Here is a 24,133-nt window from a genome sequence, read left to right on the forward strand (position 1 = left end):
TCTCTTTTCATCCTGAGCGCACGTGCACGAATATGTACTACATATTCGTGAACAGAGTGAGACTCAGTCAAACCGTGTCTGCTTTTATTCTTCTCTGGTTGCATTCTTTACGCCCAAGGGAACACTTTCTTGGTTATGCATGTTTGTTATTAAAATTTTAGAAAAATCCAGTTTTACAAATTTTTACTCGACCACTGCGGCAATCCGCTGATAGCGGGCAGTAGTTTAGTTTTGTCCCCGTTACATCATTCCACAATATGGCAGATTGTAGTGGCGGACGGGATTCCCGTGCAATCGATTCCCGTGGCGAACCGCCTTCCAAAAAATATAAAACTACCAAAGATTCAGTTTTTGATAAATACTGGGATGACTCAAATGCTGTGGAAAGACTTAAGAAAATAGCTGAATTGCTTACAACACGTGATTACTGTTTCTGTTTGCTAAAGATTTTGAAATGCAATGCAGACAAAGGGAATGCCTTTTCACAAGCATATTGTGAAACTTCAACTAATTCCAAAGAAACCAGTGCTGGAGCAAGGTCTATTGATGCATATCGTTTTTCAACTGTTTTCAAACATGGATACTCTATGGTAATGAATTATACAAATGACAGGAATAATGTTCCTGAGAGACGAGGTGATAGAATTGCTTTGGAAAGGCTGTTGAACGTGTTGATTAATCTAAAAGGTACATTATCGTACTTTTCGTGAATTTCTATCTATTTATCTTATCAGGCAGTTATGTCAAATGCATAATATGTGTCAAATCCATTAATATCTAGTATTAGTAAAAAGTCCAACAAGTATAAGAGAAGGTTCCTTACTCCAAAGGCAGTGGCTAGCGAACCGTCACCGGCGCAGCAGACCCGAGGTCTGCTGTGCCAGTGACAGTGCAGCAGACCTGAGGTCTAGTGCACCGTCATTTTTTAAATGTAAAATATAGCCTTTTGTAAAGTATTGTCAACAGATATGTATGAGTATTGGATATATGTACATGTATTGCATACATGTCAAGTTTCCCGGATCGTCCGGGAGTCTCACGGATTTTTTGTCCATTTCCCGGACATACGGAAATCAATTATTTCTCCCGGAAATCCAAAATTCCAAGATAATGGTTTCTTACATCAAACTTAATCCCTAATTACACACTGCCTGACGTAATTTATCACTCTACTGGGATATTGATAAGAGTTTAACAAGGTCACGCACTGATGACATTCTGCAGACAGGTGTGTACTGTGCTATTTTTAGATTGTGTTAATTGGCGAGTGGTGATACTGACATAATATGATGATAAGACAGGAACTTGTTTATTGAAGATTTTAAGTGTGAAAAGATATATTTAAGGATACTTAAAGAGCCGACCTTTATTGGAGTGATGGCAGTCATTACCACTGATGGAGAAAACAACTAGAGATAGGTTATAACATTCTTTCAACAGCTATGATTTTCAATTAATTTTCATTTTTATGAGTAAAAAGCATTTTTCAGTATAGATTCAAAATGGTGAAATCGATTTATTTCCAATCAATGTTAGATTCTGTTCATTTGCAAAAAATCTAAGACTGTAAAAAAATCTGCAGATTATTCACATTAAAGAAACTCGCCAGTATAAAATTTCATCCAAATTCCAATTCCTCTGCTCAAACCATACTGTAATAACTGAATAAAGTTACTATATATGTATATAATTTTTTTTTGTTTACATTGCAGAATTTCTAAAATAAACTTTTCCAAACTTTCATTTTGGACAGTACCAGTAACTGTTAAAAGCTAAGGGTGCTTACAAAAAGATACTGATATATGGCAAAAAGTGCAGATCATGATCAGACTGCATGGACAATTTACACTCGTCGCAAAGGTAGAATCAATCGTATTCAACAGGATTAAGGTTAACACGTTTAAAATGCAACTTAAGTACATAAAAACATTGCCCAAATCAGATCTTATCTGTTACACAGTTTTATATTCGACCAAAAATTTCCTAAAAAATGCTCCTCGAAAAAATCTCCTGGATTTTCATCAAATATCCTGGATTTTCAACTGAAATCTCCTGGAAAATTGTCCACGGAACTTGACATGTATGGTATTGTTATAAGAGTGAAGAAAGATAAACATTTACAAGTTTACATTTTGATTTACTATTTTACTTCTTTATGCTGATCTCCGTTCTTTGGCAACATTGTGGTATCAAGTCAACTCGACCCCTAGTCAACTCGCCCACCGTCAACTTGTCGCCGTTTTGGTCATTTCGTCCCCCAGAATTAGTCATTTCGTCCCCCACCTAATAAAAATTGGTAAACTCATCCCCATTTTGGTCATTTCGTCCCCCTTTTGGTCAACTCGTCCCAATGTAGTAATTTTTTACGCTGAATATATTATTCATTTTCTCCTTTTTATTTCATAATTAGTTTAAAAAAAAAAAATTGTATTTATATTCGCATGTTTTCCAGAGTTATATTAAAATCGTAAATTTATATACAAGGTTGGTTAGGTAATGACAGCTAGGGCTTCCATTAGGATTCAATTTCATGGAGTCGGGACTGCCTAATATTCACATTTTCAGCGATTTTTTTCCTTCTTTATAAAGGTCCGGTAAACGGACCTTTTCCCAATTGAAAAAAGGTATCTTTTTTTCCCAGTTCTCATCCAAAAATTCCCAAAATGACCAAGACAAACTGATTATATAGTTTAAATTGACAAAACACTGGAGGCCGAGAACGGAAAACCTCTATTTTGACGTAAAAGAATAAACCCCGCCCGCCGATATTTCCGTAAAAAAGACGGCCCGGTTTACTAGATATAGTGACTCAGGGCATTTGGTTGACCTGAGGTCCCGGGTTTTGACCCGCAAAAAATCGAGGAAACTCGTATTTGACCAGCAAATAATATGCCTTGTGCGTCGGCTTGACTCGCGAAATTTTCTTTGATGGGTCTAAGTTCGAAAGTTCTGCCCCATGTGAATCAAAATCCAAAAGAATTTCAATACTGTTTGCCGGCACAAGCGGAAGTATGGCAGTAGGCGGAGCGGCGTATGTTAATTAGCTACTGACAGATGTCAATCACGCCACGCGCGGACTGACACTTGATGATCTCGCGGTTTGTATTTAGCACAATGCCGTCTCATTATCAGAGATGTTTATTAGATCAGTATGTAAAAGTTAATTTATAAACAATGCTGCCTTACAGTATCGTGTTTGTACCACTTGTTAATTAGCGGTATTCAGCTTATGTTGTATTGTAATATGTCTTGCAAACTTAAAATAACAACAAATTCGATTATTAAAATCATAATTTTGTGTCCTCGATACGATTACATAAGCCGGTCAACCGTTACTGTCTATAGCAAATTTATTATCATTGCCGAGGCTTTGTCTGGTCCAAAACAAATTATATGCTGTAAATAAGTAGAAATTACAAGTATTGAATAGGTATGGTGAAAAAAACAAATTTGAAATAGGTATTTTATCAAGAATTTTAAATATTAAATTTAGTTTTAAATATTTCTCACCCGTTTTCGCGACCGTAATTTTCGAACATTCTATCATTTTTTACAAGATTTTAAAGTACAGTCTAAATAAAAAGCCAATAAAAAGTCTGCATGTAGAAAAATATGATCACTGTTGCAAAAGCAGCTCTTATTTTGAAGAAATTTTCGAGAATATAATCATGCAAAGGCACCAAACCCCATCCACTTTTAGACAACTTACTAAAATATAAACTGATTAAAAAAAACTGTAATGACATTATGTACTTGTTTAAGATAAAGTTTGTGGAAGTTGCATGAATACCAGTATAGGTTGACCGCTGAAAAGTTAATCTTGACTCTTGAAAATCTGATTTTGACCCTTGAAAATTTAGACTGAAGAGTCAATGACAAGATCATGAGTTTCAAAACTTTTGTTACTCTTTAGAGAGGGTCAGACCCCTCTTACAGGGGCTCAGACAGCCAACATAGTTGACATTTTCAAGAATATGAAAAAAAAGATATTTCACTATGAATCATTCAGTCATTCATTATGTTTTTGGATGATATTTACAATTGGAATTAAAGGAAGAAGTGTTCTAAATGATGTTTAATTAGACTTACTACAAAAAGTCCCAATTTGAGTAAAAACCCCGCTAAAATTCCCAATTTGGATTAAAAACGCCGTCATTTTTCCCAATTCAACCGGTACCAGACCTTTTCCCAAAATGGCAAAAAAGATTACTGATTTTGGAGTCCCTTTTGAATTTTTTTGGAGTCCTTCAAATATTTATATATAGTGCCCGAAATATAACTATCATCATCGTTATAGTGTTAGTTTTAGAGCTCAGAAAATGACATGTTGCAGCCAAACAAGAGTTTAATAAATGGTTTTCCAATTATCTAATGCATTTCTGAAAAAAAAAAAAACACAACATTTTAGGCTTTCTCTATAAACAATGTTTCTAAAGCTGTCAATTAATTCAAGTAATTCATAGGAATATAAGATAGTGCTGAGCCTGATTGATCTTGAAACCAAGAACTTGTAAAAAATAATAAACAAGGTTGTTCTATGCACAGGAGCCTGAAATTCTATCCATAAGCCACCAAAAGGGTGTATATTAAAAATGATCCCCATCTAAATATAAAAAACACCAGGAATGCAACACATTCGTACCCCACCCACCGCAACTAAACAAGAAAATTTCGTAAAACAGCCATGCAAGTGTCCTTGTGTGGTGACATTATTTAAAAGAAACTTAAAATATATGCGGCACTGTGCTCACCGGTCATTTCCATCGTATAACACTAAACAAACATTTTCTACAACATTCTGTTTGTCGTCGAAGCCATTGCGTGACGTCACACGCTCATGTATATTTCTGCACGGGGTTAATAATGCTATTGTGTAATTGCCAGTATCCGGTACAATCCGTATATGTGGAAAAAGCACACGTTGTCTATCAGAATAGTGTATTTTGTCAATTTTGCACTACAGATCAATATTTAATAACATACAAGTCATACCGTATATCGCTAGACAAACCCGAATGTTTGTGGTATATTTTTTTTCCGTGATGCGTTTCTTCGGTAAATACACGAGTTCCTTCCCCTGGTGTAGGAATGCTAGAATTAATTCCCCTTTTGGGGTTTTCCAGCATGGGTCATGTGGGGTCAAAAACTAGGTCACTAGATCTAAAAATAGAAAAACCTTGTGACCTCCCTAGAGGCCATATTTTTCAATGGATCTTTATGAAAATTGGTCAGAATGTTCATCTTGATGATATATAGGTCAAGTTTGAAATTGGGTCACATGGGGTCAAAAACTAGGTCACTGGGTCAAATTTTTGGAAAAGCTTGTGAACACTCTAGGGATCACATTTTTGACTGAATTTTCATCAAACTTTGTCAGAATGTTTATCTTGATAATAAAATGTGTCTAGGATGTGTTTGAATCTGGGTCATGTTGGGTCAAAAACAAGGTCACCAGGTCAGGTCATAGGAAAAGCTTGTGAACACCCTAGAGGTCACATTTTTGACTGTCTTCATGAAACCTGATCAGAATGTTTATCTTGATGATCTCTAGGCTAATTTTGAAATTTGGTCATATGGGGTCAAAAACTGGGTCACCAGGTCAAATCAAAGGAAAAGCTTGTGCAAACTCTAGAGGTCACATTTTTGACTTTATTTTCATGAAACTTAGTCAGATTTTTTACCTTGATTATACCTAGGCAAAGTTTGAATCTGGATCATGTGAGTTCAAAAACTAGGTCACCAGGTCAAGTCATAGGAAAATATTGTGAACACTCTAGAGGTCAATTTTTTGCTGTATCTTCATGAAACTTGGTCAGAAATTTTATCTTGATGATCTCTAGGCTTAGTTTAAAATTGGGTCATGTGGGGTCAGAAACTAGGTCACCGGGTCAAATCATAGGAAAAGCTTGTGAACACTCTAGAGGTCACATTTTGACTGTATCTTCGTGAAACTTTGTCAGAATGCTTATCTTGATACAGCGCGATCGTTAATATTTATTTCGTTTTTAGCGTAAATACGTGTATAATACTATGGACATAAAATGTCATACTTTTGACCAGAAAACACAAAAATAGAATAGCAAAATCTTTATTCTTTAATAATTAAAAATCTGCAGCAATCTAAAAACATAGAGTAAAACGGTTTTGGCAAACAGACTTGGAACAGTTACATTACTGACGAGGCATGTTTTAAATACATAAGATGTGTGTGACCTTTATCGCTAGATAAAAAACAAAAGAAATACAGACGCACAGATGGAGCTATCAAATAAGTGACTTACATTTTCATTACCCTGCATTAACAGATGGACATACATTTACTTAATTACCGATTGTCACAATCGGCATAAAATTGGACTGATTTACTTTTTAGATTATGAATGAAATATACCGCTAGTGTTAAATTTTGCACACAGATGTTGTGTGATTTTGTAATTGTTTAAGATGTAAGCGGAACTACTTACAATTCAAAACGATCACGATTTGCAAACACGTGTTAACTTACCTGGCAGGTGTCATTATTGACCATTGTGCTTCAATTCACACCTTCATGTTTGTATAATTTGGGTAACTGATCGGAAAAGGTGACAGGCATACACTTTGGTCTCATCCATGTTATAATTGACAAGTTTCTAGTCTTTTTTAAAAAAATTTTTTTCGAGTACCCGATTACTAAATTTCATAATCGATACTTGGAAGACCGAGCAAGTATTCGGTTAACTGGTCACTTGTTGCCATCCCTAATAAGAAACTATCAATACCTGTACCAGATAAAGGGTTGTAAAAATTTAAGTACTGATAAAGAGGTTAACCAGTAACTATAATACCTTTTGGTGATGGATTCACCCATAGAGATTGTCATTGGCCAAAGTACCTGTAGGGGTATATATCACCTTCAGTAATGGCTCAAGTTGATTTATTCTTCTAGCAGCATGTTGTCTGTTGAAATGGAAATGAATGCAAAGGAATTTATGCACTATCTTTTGCAGATATTGAGGAGGCATTGAAAAATGCCCAATCTGCCAAGGAAGTTGACTGGACAATTACACTGGCTCATCACCTTCTCAGAAATTTGGCAGTTAATCAAACTTACGTTGTTGACAATCATTACGCAGGAAGGTCATGCATCTGTTTTTGCTGCAAGCAAACAATCACAGGAAGCTTTGGAGATACAAGCATTGGTAAGCTTAGCCTTAATTATTAATATACATGTTTTGCCTTAATACATTGTCTTCTAAGTTCCGACATTGGCAAGCCTTTGTTGATAGTTCATGCTGGCCAGAGTGCAAAGTGCTATTAATTGCATAGTTATGTCTCCCACCACACAGTGGTGTGGGAGACATATTGATTTACTCCTGTGTCTGTCTGTCTGTCTGTCACAAAGCTTCTTCGCACTCTAAGTCGAACATTTCTCATCCGATTTTCCCCAAACTTTCACAAAATGTGTTTGACTATGAGACCTCAGCCAAGTTTGATAACTAGCCAAATCGGTCCAGGCGTATTGGAGTTATGGCCCTTGAATTACCAAAAATCGGCCTTTTCACTCTAGTCCGCATTCTAAGTCGAACATTTCTCATCTGATTTTCACCAAACTTTCACAAAATTTGTTTGACTATGAGACCTCTGCCAAGTTTTATAATAAGCCAAATCGGTCCAGGTGTTTTGGAGTTACGGCCCTTGAATTGCCAAAAAATCAGCCTTTTTACTCTTTTCTGCTCTCTAAGTCGAACATTTTTCATGTGATCTTCACCACACTTAAACAAAATGTGTTTGACCATGATACCTCGACCAAGTTCGATAACTAGCCAAATCAGTCCAGGCATTTTGGAGTTCAGCCCTTTAATTAACGAAAAATCCGCCTTTTTACTCTTGTCTGCTCTGTTAGTCGAACATTTCTCATTGGATTTTCACCAAACTTTAACAAAATGTGTTTGACCATGAGACCTCAGCCAAGATCTATAATTTGCCAAATCGGTCTAGGCGTTTTGGAGTTACGGCCCTTGAATTACCAAAAAATCAGCCTTTTTACTCTTGTCCGCTCTCTAAGTTTAACATTTCTCATACGATCTTTACCAAACTTATACAAAATGTGTTTGATCATGAGACCTTGGCCAAGCTCAATAACTAGCCAAATCAGTCCAGGAATTTTGGAGTTACAGCCTTTTGATTAATGAAAAATCAGCCTTTTACTCTTGTCCGCTCTATAAGTCGAACATTTCTCATCTGATCTTCACCAAACTTGAACAAAATGTTTGGCCATTAGACCTTAGCCAAGTTGGATAACTAGCCAAATCCACACAGGCACTTTTGATTTATGGCCTTGAATAACTGGTTGCATCCACTCGGCCAGACCATCTAATTTAATCTACCGGTCTAAACCATCAGGAGAATGTAGACACTATTCATTGGGGCAGTTGTGGGAGACATGCGCTTTTTTCAAAAGCATCTCTAGTTAGCAACTGTGACTGCCCGATTGCTGTTGTTCCTTGTCAATTGCAAGACATTAACAATGCAGGGCTTGTCCTAGGACTAGAAACTAAATTGGACATTCGGTCCACCTTGTCACAATATCAATTGGCCATGATCCAACTAAGCTGTACCAACCACCATTCATGTTTTCTCTGTGTTTCTTGTTAGCTCACCTGTCACAAAGTGACAAGGTGAGCTTTTGTGATCGCGCGGTGTCCGTCGTCCGTCCATGCATGCGTGCGTGCGTCCGTAAACTTTTGCTTGTGACCACTCTAGAGGTCACATTTTTCATGGGATCTTTATGAAAGTTGGTCAGAATGTTCATCTTGATGATATCTAGGTCAAGTTCGAAACTGGGTCACGTGCCATCAAAAAGTAGGTCAGTAGGTCTAAAAATAGAAAAACCTTGTGACCTCTCTAGAGGCCATATATTGCACAAGATCTTCATGAAAATTGGTCAGAACGTTCAACTTGACGATATCTAGGTCAAGTTCGAAACTGGGTCACGTGCCATCTAAAACTAGGTCAGTAGGTCTAAAAATAGAAAAACCTTGTGACCTCTCTAGAGGCAATATATTTCAAAGATCTTCATGAAAATTCATCAGAACGTTCACCTTGATGATATCTAGGTCAAGTTCGAAACTGGGTCACGTGCCATCAAAAACTAGGTCAGTAGGTCTAAAAATAGAAAAACCTTGTGACCTCTCTAGAGGCCATATATTTCTCAAGATCTTCATGAAAATTGGTCAGAACGTTCACCTTGATGATATCTAGGTCAGGTTCGAAACTGGGTCACATGCCTTCAAAATCTAGGTCAGTAGGTCAAATAATAGAAAAACCTTGTGACCTCTCTAAAGTCTAAAGGCCATATTTTTCATGGGATCTGTATGAAAGTTGGTCTGAATGTTCATCTTGATGATATCTAGGTCAAGTTCGAAACTGGGTCACGTGCAATCAAAAACTAGGTCAGTAGGTCTAAAAATAGAAAAACCTTGTGACCTCTCTAGAGGCCATATATTTCACAAGATCTTCATGAAAATTGGTCAGAATGTTCACCTTGATGATATCTAGGTCAAGTTCGAAACTGGGTCATGTGCGGTCAAAAACTAGGTCAGTAGGTCTAAAAATAGAAAAACCTTGTGACCTCTCTAAAGGCCATATATTTCACAAGATCTTCATGAAAATTGGTCAGAACGTTCACCTTGATGATATCTAGATCAGAATCGAAACTGGGTCACATGCCATCAAAATCTAGGTCAGAAGGTCAAATAATAGAAAAACCTTGTGACCTCTCTAAAGGCCATATTTTTCATGGGATCTGTATGAAAATTGGTCTGAATGTTCATCTTGATGATATCTAGGTCAAGTTCGAAACTGGGTCACATGCGGTCAAAAAGTTGGTCAGTAGATCTAAAAATAGAAAAACCTTGTGACCTCTCTAGAGGTCACATTTTTCATGGGATCTTTATGAAAGTTGGTCAGAATGTTCATCTTGATGATATCTAGGTCAAGTTTGAAACTGGGTCACGTGCTATAGAAGACTAGGTCAGTAGGTCTAAAAATAGAAAAACCTTGTGACCTCTCTAGAGGCCATACTTTTCAATGGATCTTCATGAAAATTGATCAGAATGTTTACCTTGATGATATCTAGATCAGATTTGAAACTGGGTCACGTGCCTTCAAAAACTAGGTCAGTAGGTCAAATAATAGAAAAAACCTTGTGACCTCTCTAGAGGCCATATTTTTCATGGGATATGTATGAAAGTTTGTCTGAATGTTCATCTTGATGATATCTAGGTCAAGTTTGAAACTGGGTCAACTGCGGTCAAAAACTAGGTCAGTAGGTCTAAAAATAGAAAAACCTTGTGACCTCTCTAGAGGCCATACTTTTTAATGAATCTTCATGAAAATTGGTCAGAATGTTTACCTTGATGATATCTAGGTCATGTTTGAAACTGGGTCACGTGCCTTCAAAAACTGGGTCAGTAGGACAAATAATAAAAAAAACATGTGACGTCTCTAGAGGCCATATTTTTCATGGGATCTGTATGAAAGTTGGTTTGAATGTTCATCTTAATGATATCTAGGTCAAGTTTGAAACTAGATCAACTGCGGTCAAAAACTAGGTCAGTAGGTCTAAAAATAGAAAACCTTGTGACCTCTCTAGAGGCCGTACTTTTCAATGGATCTTCATGAAAATTGGTCAGAATGTTCACCTTGATGATATCTAGATCAGGTTTGAAACTGGGTCACGTGCCTTCAAAAACTAGGTCAGTAGGTCAAATAATAGAAAAAACCTTGTAACCTCTCTAGAGGCCATATTTTTCATGGGATATGTATGAAAGTTGGTCTGAATGTTTATCTTGATGATATCTAGGTCAAGTTTGAAACTGGGTCAACTGCGGTCAAAAACTAGGTCAGTAGGTCTAAAAATAGAAAAACCTTGTGACCTCTCTAGAGGCCATACTTTTCAATGAATCTTCATGAAAATTGGTCAAAATGTTCACCTTGATGATATCTAGGTCAAGTTCGAAACTGGGTCACGTGCCTCAAAAACTAGGACAGTAGGTCAAATAATAAAAAAACCATGTGACCTCTCTAGAGGCCATATTTTCCATGGGATCTGTATGAAAGTTGGTCTGAATGTTCATCTTGATGATATCTAGATCAATATCGAAACTGGGTCAACTGCGGTCAAAAACTAGGTCAGTAGGTCTAAAAATAGAAAAACCTTTTGACCACTCTAGAGGCCATATTTTTCAATGGATCTACATGAAAGTTTGTCTGAATGTTCACCTTAATGATATCTAGATAAAGTTTGAAACTGGGTCACGTGTGATCAAAACTAGGTCAGTAGGTATAAAAATAGAAAAACCTTGTGACCTTTCTAGAGGCCATACTCTTCATGAGATCTTCATGAAAATTGGTGAGAATGTTCACCTTGATAATATCTAGGTCAAGTTCAAAACTGGGTCATGTGCCTTCAAAAACTAGGTCATTAGGTCAAATAATAGAAAAACCTTGTGACCTCTCTAGAAGCCATATTTTTCAATGGATCTTCATGAAAATTCGGTCGTGTGGAGACAGGTGAGCGATTCAGGACCATCATGGTCCTCTTGTCTTATTTTTTGTTTCGTTCCTGACTTGCGCGACTTTTCAAAAGATGCTAAAAAGATTCAGATTGATACTTGTTTGTATATATATTATTTCCTGCAATAAAACGATTTCCTCGTGCGCTCTGAACTCCCGCAGTCGCTGAAATTATGCATGCAAATCGTGCCCAATTGTTGTAATGATATGCGTGACATGAAATTTACCTCATTAACATAGAGGCTCCGCCTGTTGTAATTGATGCCGGCAAATATTCTTTGGAATTCCGAAATCGCCAGTTAATAATGGTTTGTGTCACATAAAAATATATGCCAATGTGTTATGCCGGGGTCTCGTGAAATGTGGTTCCGCGTTCACAAAATTCAGCGCGTGTATTATGCTTGGCTGCTCGGTGACGTAATACGGCAATGCCGATTTTACCTGTTGTTTTCGTCGTCGCTGTACTTCAGAACAACTACGAAGGCAGTAATGATTTTGAAATGAGCAGATTCATGTTTTTTCTAGGCACTTTATTGGGGAAAATAATTCTTTAAGGGAAAAACAATTTTTTGGGGAAAATTTTCCTGAGGGGAAGACGCCGACTATCGGCGTCACTTTGTTAGTGAAAAAACCCCCTAGATTACCTAATGATTTTAAGGTCAGTAGGTCTAGGGTCAATGTCACAGTGACCTTGAACAGTAAAATGCTTTCCAGATGATAGCTCAAGAATGCTTGGGCCTAGGATCATGATAATTCATAGGTAGGTTGGTCATGACCAGCAGATGGTCCCTGTAGAATGATTTTGGGGTCAGTAGGTCTAAGTCCCAGAAGAAACCTTAGAAGGTAAAACTGTTTCCGGACCTAGGATCATGATAATACATAGGGAGGTTGGTCATAACCAGCAAATGACCCCTATAGATTTTGAGGTCAGTAGGTCAAAGTTCAAGGTCACATTGAACTTGAACAGTAAAACAGTTTCTGGATGATGGCTCAAGACTGCTTGGGCCTAGGATCATGGAAGTTATTAGGGAGGTTGGTCATGACCAGCTGATGACCCCCCTATTGATTTTGAGGTCAACCTATAAAACAGGGTTCGCACAGGCATTGGAAAGTCCTTGAATTTGGTTTCAACCTTGAAATGTACTTGAATTCAGTGTTGCCTTGAAAAAGTGCACAAATGGTACATGGATTTGTCTGAAAGGCCTTGAATATCTTAATATGGCCTTGAAATCCATAATTGTTGTCAGATTACATTTTCTCGGTAAAAAATGAAACATAAACATTAATTTTCTTGCAATTTTCTTGCAAATAAACAGATGGAGCAATTTTTTGTTTATGTATTTTTTAGGTACGGTACAGGTTTTATACAAGAACTTGTGTATTACGTCACAATAAAGTGTGTAATAAAAATGACAGCCTCCTTGGCCACAAGTTTCTGGGGTGTCTGGTAATATCATGGGTTCTCTAATGTTGCATTAATCTCCCTTTGCAGGGAAACAGCCCTGAGCGCTACCTAGGCCCAAAAAATATGTGTGGTTCAGGTAACATTGTTGAGAAAAATAGGGTAGGTAGGTAGGCTTTTTTATACCCCCACAAAACGAAGGGGTATATAGGAGTGAGCATGTCGGTTGGTTGGTCGGTCGGTCGGTCTGTTGGTTTCATGGTTTCCGGATGATAACTCATGAACAACTGGACCAATTTAAATAATTTTGGTTACACAGGTGCAACATCAAAAAATACAGGTCAAGTTCGACTTTGGGGTCAGTAGGTCAAAGGTCAAGGTCACAGTGACCCTGAACAATAAAACGGTTTCCGGATGATAACTCGTGAAAGGCTTGACTGATTTAAATAATTTTTGGTACACAGCTGTAACATCATGAAATACAGGTCAAGTTTGACTTTGGGGTCAGTAGGTCAAAGGTCAAGGTCACAGTGACCCTGAACAATAAAACGGTTTCCGGATGATAACTCATGAAAGGCTTGACTGATTTAAACAATTTTTGGTACACAGGTGTAACATCATGAAATACAGGTCAAGTTTGACTTTGGGGTCAGTAGGCCAAAGGTCAAGGTCACAGTGATCCTGAACAGTAAAACAGTTTCTGGATGATAACTCGTGAAAGGCTTGATTGATTTAAATAATATTTGGTACACAGGTGCAACATCAGAAAATACAGGTCAAGTTCGACTTTGGGGTCAGTAGGTCAAAGGTCAAGGTCACAGTGACCCTGAACAATAAAACGGTTTCCGGATGATAACTCGTGAAAGGCTTGACTGATTTAAATAATTTTTGGTACACAGGTGTAACATCATGAAATACAGGTCAAGTTTGACTTTGGGGTCAGTAGGCCAAAGGTCAAGGTCACAGTGATCCTGAACAGTAAAACAGTTTCCGGATGATAACTCGTGAAAGGCTTGATTGATTTAAATAATTTTTTGTACACAGGTGTAACAGCAGAAAATACAGATCAGGTTTGACTTTGGGGTCAGTAGGTCAAAGGTCAAGGTCATAGTGATCCTGAACAGTAAAACGGTTTCCGGATGATAACTCGTGAAAGGCTTGACTGATTTAAATAATTTTTTGTACACAGCTGTAACATCATGAAATACAGGTCAAGTTTGACTTTGGGGTCAGTAGGTCAAAGGTCAAGGTCACAGTGACCCTGAACAATAAAACAGTTTCCGGATGATAACACGTGAAAGGCTTGACTGATTTAAATAATTTTTGGTACACAGGTGTAACATCATGAAATACAGATCAGATTCGACTTTGGGGTCAGTAGGTCAAAGGTCAAGGTCACAGTGATCCTGAACAGTAAAACGATTTCCGGATGATAACTCATGAAAGGCTTGACTGATTTAAATAATTTTTGTACACAGCTGTAACATCATGAAATACAGGTCAAGTGTGGAGCAAGGATGAATATTCAGTAGGAAATGTCACGTCCGTGAACGCAGACCATTATATAGGTAAACCAGTACTCCATTTTGTATACAGAGATTAGTATTCGCGTGTACAAAAATAGGTATTCAATTTTTATACATAAAGTGATATTTGTTTTTGTCTTTAAACATGTTTGAAATAAACCTATTAAATTTAACAATAATCGATCATTTCCAACCTTACATATTTTGTATGCTATTAAAACAATACATTTACACACATATTGTATAATAGCTGAAAGCTGAAGCCATTCCTTTCTTATGGTTGCAATACTTTGTGACAAAGCCGTAATTGTGGGGGTATAATTTGTCACTCTTGTGACAGTTCTAGTTTTAGCTCACCTGAGCACTTTGTGCTCAAGGTTACGCTGTGTCTGTCGTCAGTCGGCTGTCGTCAACATTTTGACTGTTAGCACTCTAGAGGTTGCAATTTTGACTGAAATTTAATTACACTTGGTCAGAATGTTACTTTCATTAAAATTTTGGACGAGTTTGATATTGAGTTTTGTTGGGCCAAAAACTAGGTCACTAGGTCAAATCAAAGGGAAAGCTTGTTAGCACTGTAGAAGCAACATTTATCATTGTATCTTCATGAAACTTGGTCAGAATGTTTATCTTGATGATTTCTAGATTAAGTTTGAATCTGGGTCATGTTACTTCAAAGACTAGGTCACCAGGTCAAATCAAAGGAAAACTTTGTTAGCACTCTGGAGGTTGCAATTTTGACCCAATCTATATGAAATTTAGTCAGAATGTTAACCTCATTAAAGGACAAGTTCGATACTGGGTTACATGGGGTTAAAAAGCTAGGTCACTGGGTCAGATCAAAGGAAAAGCTTGTAAGCACTGTTGAAGCGACATTTATTGATATATCTTCATGAAACTTGGTCAGAATGTTTATGTTGATGTTTTCTGGATCAAGATTGAATCTGCGTCATGTGCGATTAAAAACTAGGCCGCTAGGTCAAATCAAAGGAAAAGCTTGTTAGCACTCTGGGTGACCCAATCTTTATGAAATTTGGTCAGAATGTTACCCTCTTTAAAATCTTTGGCAAGTTTAATATTGGGTCATCCTGGGTCAAAAACTAGGTCACCAGGTAAAATCAAAGCAAAAGCTCGTTTACACTCTTAGAGGCCACAGTTTTGTCCTAATCATACTGAAACTTGGTCAGAATATTAATATTGATGGTCTGTAGGTCAAGTTTGAGTCTTGATGACATGGGCTCAAAAACTAGGTTACAAAGTCAAATTAAAGGAAAAGCTTGTGAACACTAAATGTTGCAATTTTGATGCAATCTTACTGAACCTTGGTCAAAATGTTACTCTCATTAAAATCTTGGACTAGATCGATATTTGATCATGTAGGGTCAAAAACTAGGTCACCAGGTCAAATCATAGGAAAAGCTTGTTTACATTCTTTAGGTCACAATTTTGATCCAAATTTAATAAAACTTGGTCAGAATAGTCAATTAGGTCAAGGAATCTAATCAAGGGAAAAGCTTGTTAACACTACAGGTCACTATTTTAACCCAATCTTTATGAAATATGGTCAGAATGTTACCTTCATTTGAATCTCGGATGATTTTAATATTGGGTCATCAAAGGAAAAAACTAGGTCACCAGGTCAAATCAGTGAAAAAGCTTGTTTACACTCTAGAGGTCCCAATCTTAATGAAACTTGGCCAAAATGTTAAGATTGATGATCTGTAGGTATACTTTGAATCTAAGTAAGTGGGGTCAAAAACTAGGTCACAAGGTCAAATTAGAGGATAAGCTTGTTAACACTAGAGGTCACAATTTTGACCAAATCTTAAGGAAAGTTGTTTTCGGATATATCCAAGGTCATATATAAGCTTGTGAACACTCCAGAGGCTGCAGTTTTTACCCAATGTGAATGAAACTTGGTCAGAAGGTTGCACTCTATAAAATCATGTACAAGTTTGATATTGGGTCGTCCCAGATCAAAAAGTAGGTCACCAGGTCAAATCATAGGAAAAACTTTAACAATAACTTTTTAACGCTGTAGAGGTCACATATATGACTGTATCTTGATGAAACTTTGTCAGATTCTTTATATTGTTGATCTTTAGCTTATGTCTCAGGTGAGCGATACAGGACCTTCAGGGTCTTTTTTTTTAGCTCACCTGTTACAAGCTTTTCTGATCGCCTGTTGTCCGTCCGTCGTCCTTCCATTCACAATTTCTAGTGAACATGCTAGAGACCACATTTTGCAAGCAATTTTTATTAATCCCCCGCCACCAAGTGGGAGGGGGGTTATAGCGATGGTCGTCCGTCCGTCCTTCTGTCCAAAACGCTTTCGTGTCCGCTCTATAAAACTTAAACCCCTTGATGGATTTTCATGAAACCTGGTTCAAATGTTCATCTCATCAAGACGATGTGCAAAAACCCATGACCCGGCCATCTAGGCCCAAGGTCAAGGTCACAACTGAAGGTCATAGGTTTTAGCCTTCCATTTCATGTCCGCTCTGTATCTCCTGAACTCCTTGAAGGAATTTTATATAATTTGGGTCAAAGTTTTAATGTTCATCTCATCAAGACGACGTGCAGAAGCCATGACCCGGCCATGTTGGCTCAAGGTCAAGGTCACAACTTACCGTCATGTGTTAAAGCCTGTCATTTTTTGTCCGCTCTGTATCTCCTTAACCCCTTGAAGGAATTTTATATAACTTAGGTCAAATAATCATCTCATCAAAATGACGTGCAGAACCCATGACCCAGCCATGTTGGCTCAAGGTCAAGGTCACAACTTAACGGTCATGTGTTTGAGCCTTTCATTTTGTGTCAGCTCTGTATCTCCTTAACCCCTTCAGGGGCCCTCTTGTAGAATATTTTTGCTTGATGATGGTAATTTGTTGTCTTAATGACATTTATATCTGTAATAAAGTATTGTGGCTCCAATATATATTTGCATTTTTACAGGTTGCACTGCTGTATGGCATGGGTACCTTGACCTCATTTTGGGTTCTGAAGTTCCTGTTAAAGCTGCAGAAGATGATGATGAGGTGGTATGTGAAGGGAATAAGTCATCCTCTGAATTTCCAGCAAAACACAGGGATCAGCTGATTGCACAGACCATTGTTTTTTCTTTTCTTCAGAAAAAAGAAAAATCAACATATGAAAACTACCTGATTCCAAGCATTGGCATTGCCAAGAAACAGGTCGTGCTTTTTTTATATGACAGTGAGCATGACATATTGCTTGAGAGTAAACTGATAAAATTGTGGAGTCCAGGTGGTCACATTATCACATCAGCAGTGTTAGCTGTTTGGTTAGCCATCAATTTCAGTTTTACATGCTCTGGAGTAACAGAACACATGAAAAATTGTGGTTTTACTGCTGATTTTCCAAAACAAGTTGGAAAAGAACTGAAAGTTTATGAGAAATGCTTAAGGTTTGGTTGTGGTCCTGGAAGTGAAGTAAAAGAAATGTTTGAACCAGAAGTTTATGACATTTTTAATTTGCATTAAATTTAGTTTCCCAAGGTTTGTTGGATATCAGAATAATTCGGTGTGTGTGGTTGCCTTAACAATGCATTTAGTTCTATGCCAAAACCATAATCCTAGTTTTCCTCATTGTAATGTTTACCTTTACTTTCTTTTTAGCTCACCTGTCACAAAGTAGGACCTCTCTCAAGTTTGTTCAAATAATTTTGTTTTGCCCCTTTTAGGGGCCGCCAGAACTGAAAATAGAAACAAGCCTTTAAACGACTTCTCTCATGAACTGCATGATGCATCTTCACCAAATTTGGCCTTAAGCATCCTTGCAATGATCTTTCTCGACTTTATTAAAAGAATTTTGTTTGGCCCCTTTCAGGGGCCGCTTGAGTTAAAAATAGAAAAACCTTTAAACAACTTCTTCTCATGAACCGCTTGATGGATTTTCACCAAATTTTGCCTGAAGCATCCTTGCAAGGACCTCTCTCAAGTTTGTTTACAGAATTTGTTCGGCCCCTTTTAGGGGACGACAGAGCTAAAAATAGAAAAAAAACCTTTTAAACAACTCATGAACCGCTTGATGGATCTTCACCAAATTTTGCCTGAAGCATTGTTGCAAGGACCACTCAAATTTGTTCAAAGAATTTTGTTTGGCCCCTTTTAGGGGCTGCCAGAGCTAAATTAGAAAAACCTTTAAATGACTTCTCATGAACCACTTGATGGATCTTGACCAAATTTGGCCTCAAGCATCCTTGCAAAAACTTCTCTCTATTTTGTTCAAATAATTTTGTTTGGCCCCAAAAGGGGCCACCAAAGCTGAAAATAGATATAACCCTTATAGACTTCTTCTTAAGATCCTCTTGATAGATCTTCGCCGTATTTGGCCTGAAGCATCCTTGCATGGACCTCTCTGAAGTTTGTTTTGTTTTAAAAAATTTGTTTGGCCCCCTTTTAGGGGCCGCCAGAGCTAAAAATAGAAAAACCTTTAAACAACTTCTTCACATGAACTGCTTGATGGATCTTCACCAATTTGGCATGAAGCATCCTTGCATGGGACTTTCTCAAGTTTATTGAAAGATTTTTGTTTGGCCCCTTTTAGGGGCCACCCTAGCTAAAAAAAAGAAAAACTTTTAAACGACCTCCTTATGAACAGCTTGATGGATCTTCACCAAATCTTGTCTGAAGCATTTGTGCATGGACATCTCTCAAATTTATTCAAATAAGCTAAAAATAGAAAAACTTTTAAACGACTTCTACTCAAGAATCACTTGTTCAAAGAATTTTGTTTGGCCCCTTTTAGGGGAATTATCTCTCTCAATACTTTTTCTTGTCAGGAGCATACAGTCGAACTTCGATGGCTCGAACTCGAGGGTCCCGTGGAAATTAGTTCGAGTTTTCCGTTGTTCGAGCCATCCAAATGGTGGCCATTTTAAATTTGGGAATTCGAGGGCATGATGTGTTACAAACCTTACATCGTAATATATTGTCATATTGTACCTAAATGCGAGTATGATACGATGATAAATAAAAAACGAACGCTGAAATCTGCTTTATTATTTATTTTCAAACATGACATGATACGGAAAAAACACAAATAAAACACTAATATAATTATAAGAATTTGGTGAAGACAGCATCAAATAGAAAGACATGAATAACAAACCTTTTTGAATCATAGTCCAGTACAAATATTATCAAATTTATTGCTTTCCGTATCCGGGTCTTTTACTAAGTTGTTCAGCCATGCTAAAGCAGTATGAAAGTTGACGTCGGATCTCCCGTTTTTATGCAGAAAAAAATAAAGACAGACGTAGTATGTACATTGCTCAATCATTTTAAATAATTTTATTCGTATAAATCAAAGCCCATTAAAGCATTGCAGTGAACGAAAGTCACATTATTTAATTTGTTTGTCGTATACCGACGCTAATTACGTAAGCGTGTGAAAATTACGCACGCACCGATTAAAGGCGAATGTCAGGCAGAAGTGTGAAAAACTTTGTAAACACAAGCCATCCCGGCAAAAATTGTCTGTTCGACTGAACAGGTGTAATTATCTCTGTAAGTAAGCCGAGGGGACCACCAAATGAGTTCGAGAGTTCGAATTATCGAAGTTCGAGCGATCCGAGGTAGAACTATATAGAATAAAGAAGGAATAAATTCGGGACTGGGCGAAGAGTTCGAGCGATCCTGGGTGTTCGAAAGATCCGAGTTCGAGCCATTGAAGTTCAACTGTAATTCTAATTTTATTGAAAAGAATTAATTTAAACTTTTCACAATGATAAGGGATGATAAGAGGTTGTGCGTAGTACAAGAATAATAACTTTGGCTAACCTCATTTTTGAGTTATGTCACTTGGTTACTCTTTATTGTTTTGAAATAAGTGTCATTGCTCTTACTACTTTAGCTTTTAGTTGGTAACTTACGTCAAAGATCAAGGCAACTTTGAACCTTTGTAAAATAGAATTTTCTGGATTATAACATATATATGCCTTTTAATTAAGGGCTAATCTGAGTTATGTTGAATCATAATTACCTTTTTGTTATACGCCCGAAGGGACGTATTATGTTATGACGCTGGTGTCCGTCTGTCCGTTAGCAATTTCGTGTCCGCTCTGTAACTCTTGAACCCCTTGAAGGATTTCAAGGAGACTTTAAACAAATGTTCACCACACCGACACGATGTGCAGAGCGCATGTTTTGGATGTCTCGCTTCAAGGTAAAGGTCACACTTAGGAATCAAAGGTCATATCAGTTTGTTTCGTGTCCACTCTGTAACTCTTGAACCCCTTGAAGGATTTCAAAGAAACTTGACACAAATGTTCACCACACCAAGATGACGTGCAGAGCACATGTTCCGGATGACTTGCTTCAGGGTCAAGGTCACACTTAGGGGTCAAAAGTCATATCGTTTGTTTCGTGTCCGCTCTGTAACTCTTGAACTGCTGGAAGGATTTCAAAGAAACTTGGCAGAAATGTTCACCACATTGTAACGATGTGCAGAGCGCATGTTCCGGATGACTCGCTTCAAGGTCAAGGTCACACTTAAGGGTCAAAAGTCATATATGACTTTGCTTTGTGTATACTGCTCTGCATTGCAGTGCTCTTGTTTTTATTTGGCAGATCTCTTTTTTGTACTCACAATAATTTTTTTTTGAATTACTTCCCTTTTATGTTACTATAAATAGCTTATTTTGAAACTTTTTTTATTAATGGCCATAAGGAAAAACCGAGACCACTTTTCTGTGTTTCAACACGGATGGTACCTCCAATTTTAAGGTGTATTTTTACCTACCTGTACCTGATAAGGATTTTTTTGTAGACTTTGAATATTTTTTTTGTGGACCTAGATTTGTTTTTTGAAGTTATCTTTTGTTGTTCCGGTCCTTTGGGGCTACAACAGTCAAGTTCTTAAAATTTTGCTCCCATCCTATGATGTAAGCCTTCGGGCGTATATTGCCCCGCTTGGTGGCGCTCTTGTTTTTATTTATTTCAGTATTGTCAGTGCTATTCAGGCTATTGAACTAATTCATGATAGGAACATTATATTTATACTTGTAGATGCGTATGTAATAAAAAGGTTATTATCTTTGCAACGAAAAATATGCACTCGTTCTTCTGCTAAAGAACTCGTGCATATTTCCTGATACAAAGCTAATAACCTATAAATATTCATAGTCTTAGAGGACTAATATTCGTGGTTGCTTCAGTCCATGAATTTAATCCCAACAGACAGTATATTTTTGTGTTCCCACATTCATGGGGGAGAGGGGAAGGCACTGTATAGCATTGCTGTTGTCCATACGTCCCACTGTCCAGAAATCTTGTGTGTCCAACTCGTCCCACACTATTAGCCTGATTTGCTTCAAACTTTCACTGTTGAACAAGTTTGATGTGCAGATGATCTTAAAACAAGGAACTTTTGCAATGACTATTTTAACTTTGATAGTTTTGCTATATAGAATATGGAGAAAGTCTTGTTTGTCCAACTTCTCCCACTCTATTAGCCTAATTTGCTTCAAACTTTCACAGATGAACAAGCTTGATAAGCAAATGACCATAAAGGAAGGAACTTTTGTTGTGAGTATGTTTACCACAATTTTGGCCCTTTCATAGTTTTGCTATATGGAATATAAGGAAAAATCTTGTGTGTCTGTCTCCTCAAACACTTTCAAAATTTAACATAAATCTGGAAGCATGTCATTATATGTCATAAGGGCTAAATGTCTCGCTATTAATAGGGCAGTACATAAATCAGGGCATGTGAACCTTAAACCTTGTAGGTCCACACAGAGAAAAAATATATTTTTACTACCATTTTTCAATCATTCTTTTCAGTAAAGGGGCATGTTTTTTATTTGAATGTTATTTTTATCTGTATCAAGCATTGAGAATTTGTGTTACAATATTGCTATACTGCTTCAAGAATTGTTAATAGACTTGAAACTGCAATATAAGAAGAGCTTTGTCACAATCTATCTTACTCAATTACTTGTAGTCTTTATCTCCAGCAAATGTACTTAAAATGGTAATTGGGTGATTTACTGCATATGTAACTTTTTGACAGAATGTTAAAATGAGTATCTTAACATAGATATGTTGTTGATTTCATTGTTTAGTGGTATCATTAATTACATTGTACACACATACGAGGGGCATTCAATAAATACCCGGAAAAGTGCTCTCAATTCTTCATGTATCATCAAAAATAAATAAAAATGCTACAAAATGTAGACTAGGGAATACTGAGTTGATATGTCAAAATTAGATTGTCTTTGGATAAATAATAAGTAAATGCGAGTTCCCATGGCAACGTCATGTGACGTCATCCGGCCCAATTTTGTCTCTTTTTCTGTTTTACATGCGCTAAAACATTACTTGCCACTTACCTATTTTTCAAGCTACCTTTTCTTAAATTGGGTGAATATTGGTATGGAAAGTAAGCGTTACGCCAATAACGTCAAATTAAAAATGTGACATCATTAAAATATTTGGCAGGCATATTGAGTTGGTCGTCGCTTGAAAATCAGTGTTGAACGGAGATGTGAGATAACATTTTGTGTTCTGAATCAAAAATCAAGGAAAGAGACAAATGCTATGCTGAAAAAGGTTTAAGGGACAATGCCCTGAAAAAAACAAAATTTTATTAGTGGGACGTGACGTTTAAAAGTGGTCAGGAGAATATTGCTGACGACTTGTGTTACAGACATGAAAAATAACGTTCAGTCACATTTAATAAATTAAAGAGCTCCTTGATAGGGCATCAGTTCAGTGTCAAATTTCTTCAATTTTCTTTGACAGTAACATCATATGAACAGTATTTATTTATTCTTAGGAAGGTGTATAAATGCATTTAATTGTGATAAACATTGAATCAATGGTAATCACGAGTTGTATTGATTAATTGAGTGTGATATAACAGCATCATAATGACTTTGGGCCGCTTTTGAGGTGATGGCGTTGCCTAGGAGACGACAAATAAATATTGTGCATGTTCTCAAATCTGTAATTTAGGTATTTGCATTCAGTATGTTCATATCCTTAATATTTTCAAATGTTACCAAAATGAGACCAGAAATAAAGAAATGAGAGCACTTTTCCGGGTATTTATTGAACACCCCTTGTACTGTTATATTCACATCATGTATAATTGTAGATTTTACAAATTCTAAATGAGGAGATATGCAAGATTTTCCAAGATGGGAAATTAAGTGTCATCAAAGTAACAATGTCCTATACTTTATCTGTTCCGAGGTGTATAATCTGACGTTAATTTAGAAAATTAGATGTTTAGATACTGTACAGTGCGACAGTAGTTTCAACTATTTAGATGGTTCTGTATTACCAGGATGTCAATTAGGACCTCAATTAAACCAGCGATATTGTTCCTATTAAAGGCTCAAAACAGTTATATCTACTAAGAGCTGTAGTTATGTCTACTAAGAGCTGCAGTTATGTCTATAAGAGCTATAGTTATGTCAAGGCATTGTATGCCTGTGAATTTGTGCAATGTTTTTAACACTGTATTCAACGGTTTTACTGAAAACTTGTGTATTTTTTACAAACTTAAATTGATCATGTTTATATACATGCTCATTCTCGCATACCAGAGGTCTACCGTGGTTCCCCGTGATTTTGACGAACATCTGATGGATGAGAATGATACATGCTCTGAA

At 37.0% G+C, this 24,133-nt stretch overlaps 1 protein-coding gene across 1 annotated transcript; it reads left to right on the forward strand.

The window, feature by feature from the left end:
- Positions 1–234: 234 nt before the first annotated feature.
- LOC123556474 (uncharacterized) lies at positions 235–23,731 on the forward strand. Its single transcript, XM_045347220.2, has 3 exons — positions 235–687; positions 6,990–7,181; positions 17,443–23,731. The coding sequence occupies exons 1-3, from the start codon at positions 258–260 to the stop codon at positions 17,988–17,990; spliced, it is 1,170 nt and encodes a 389-aa protein (XP_045203155.2). The 5' UTR covers positions 235–257; the 3' UTR covers positions 17,991–23,731.
- Positions 23,732–24,133: the final 402 nt, after the last annotated feature.

Source organism: Mercenaria mercenaria, chromosome 5 (genome assembly GCF_021730395.1).
Source record: "Mercenaria mercenaria strain notata chromosome 5, MADL_Memer_1, whole genome shotgun sequence".
Taxonomy (NCBI): Eukaryota; Metazoa; Mollusca; class Bivalvia; order Venerida; family Veneridae; genus Mercenaria; species Mercenaria mercenaria.

Excerpts from the sequence above, each read along its gene's own strand:
- LOC123556474 (XM_045347220.2), top strand. The coding sequence starts at position 258 with ATGGCAGATTGTAGTGGCGGACGGGATTCCCGTGCAATCGATTCCCGT. Across the intron at positions 688-6,989 it reads CGTGTTGATTAATCTAAAAG|ATATTGAGGAGGCATTGAAA; the intron begins GTACATTATCGT and ends TATCTTTTGCAG. Across the intron at positions 7,182-17,442 it reads CTTTGGAGATACAAGCATTG|GTTGCACTGCTGTATGGCAT; the intron begins GTAAGCTTAGCC and ends GCATTTTTACAG.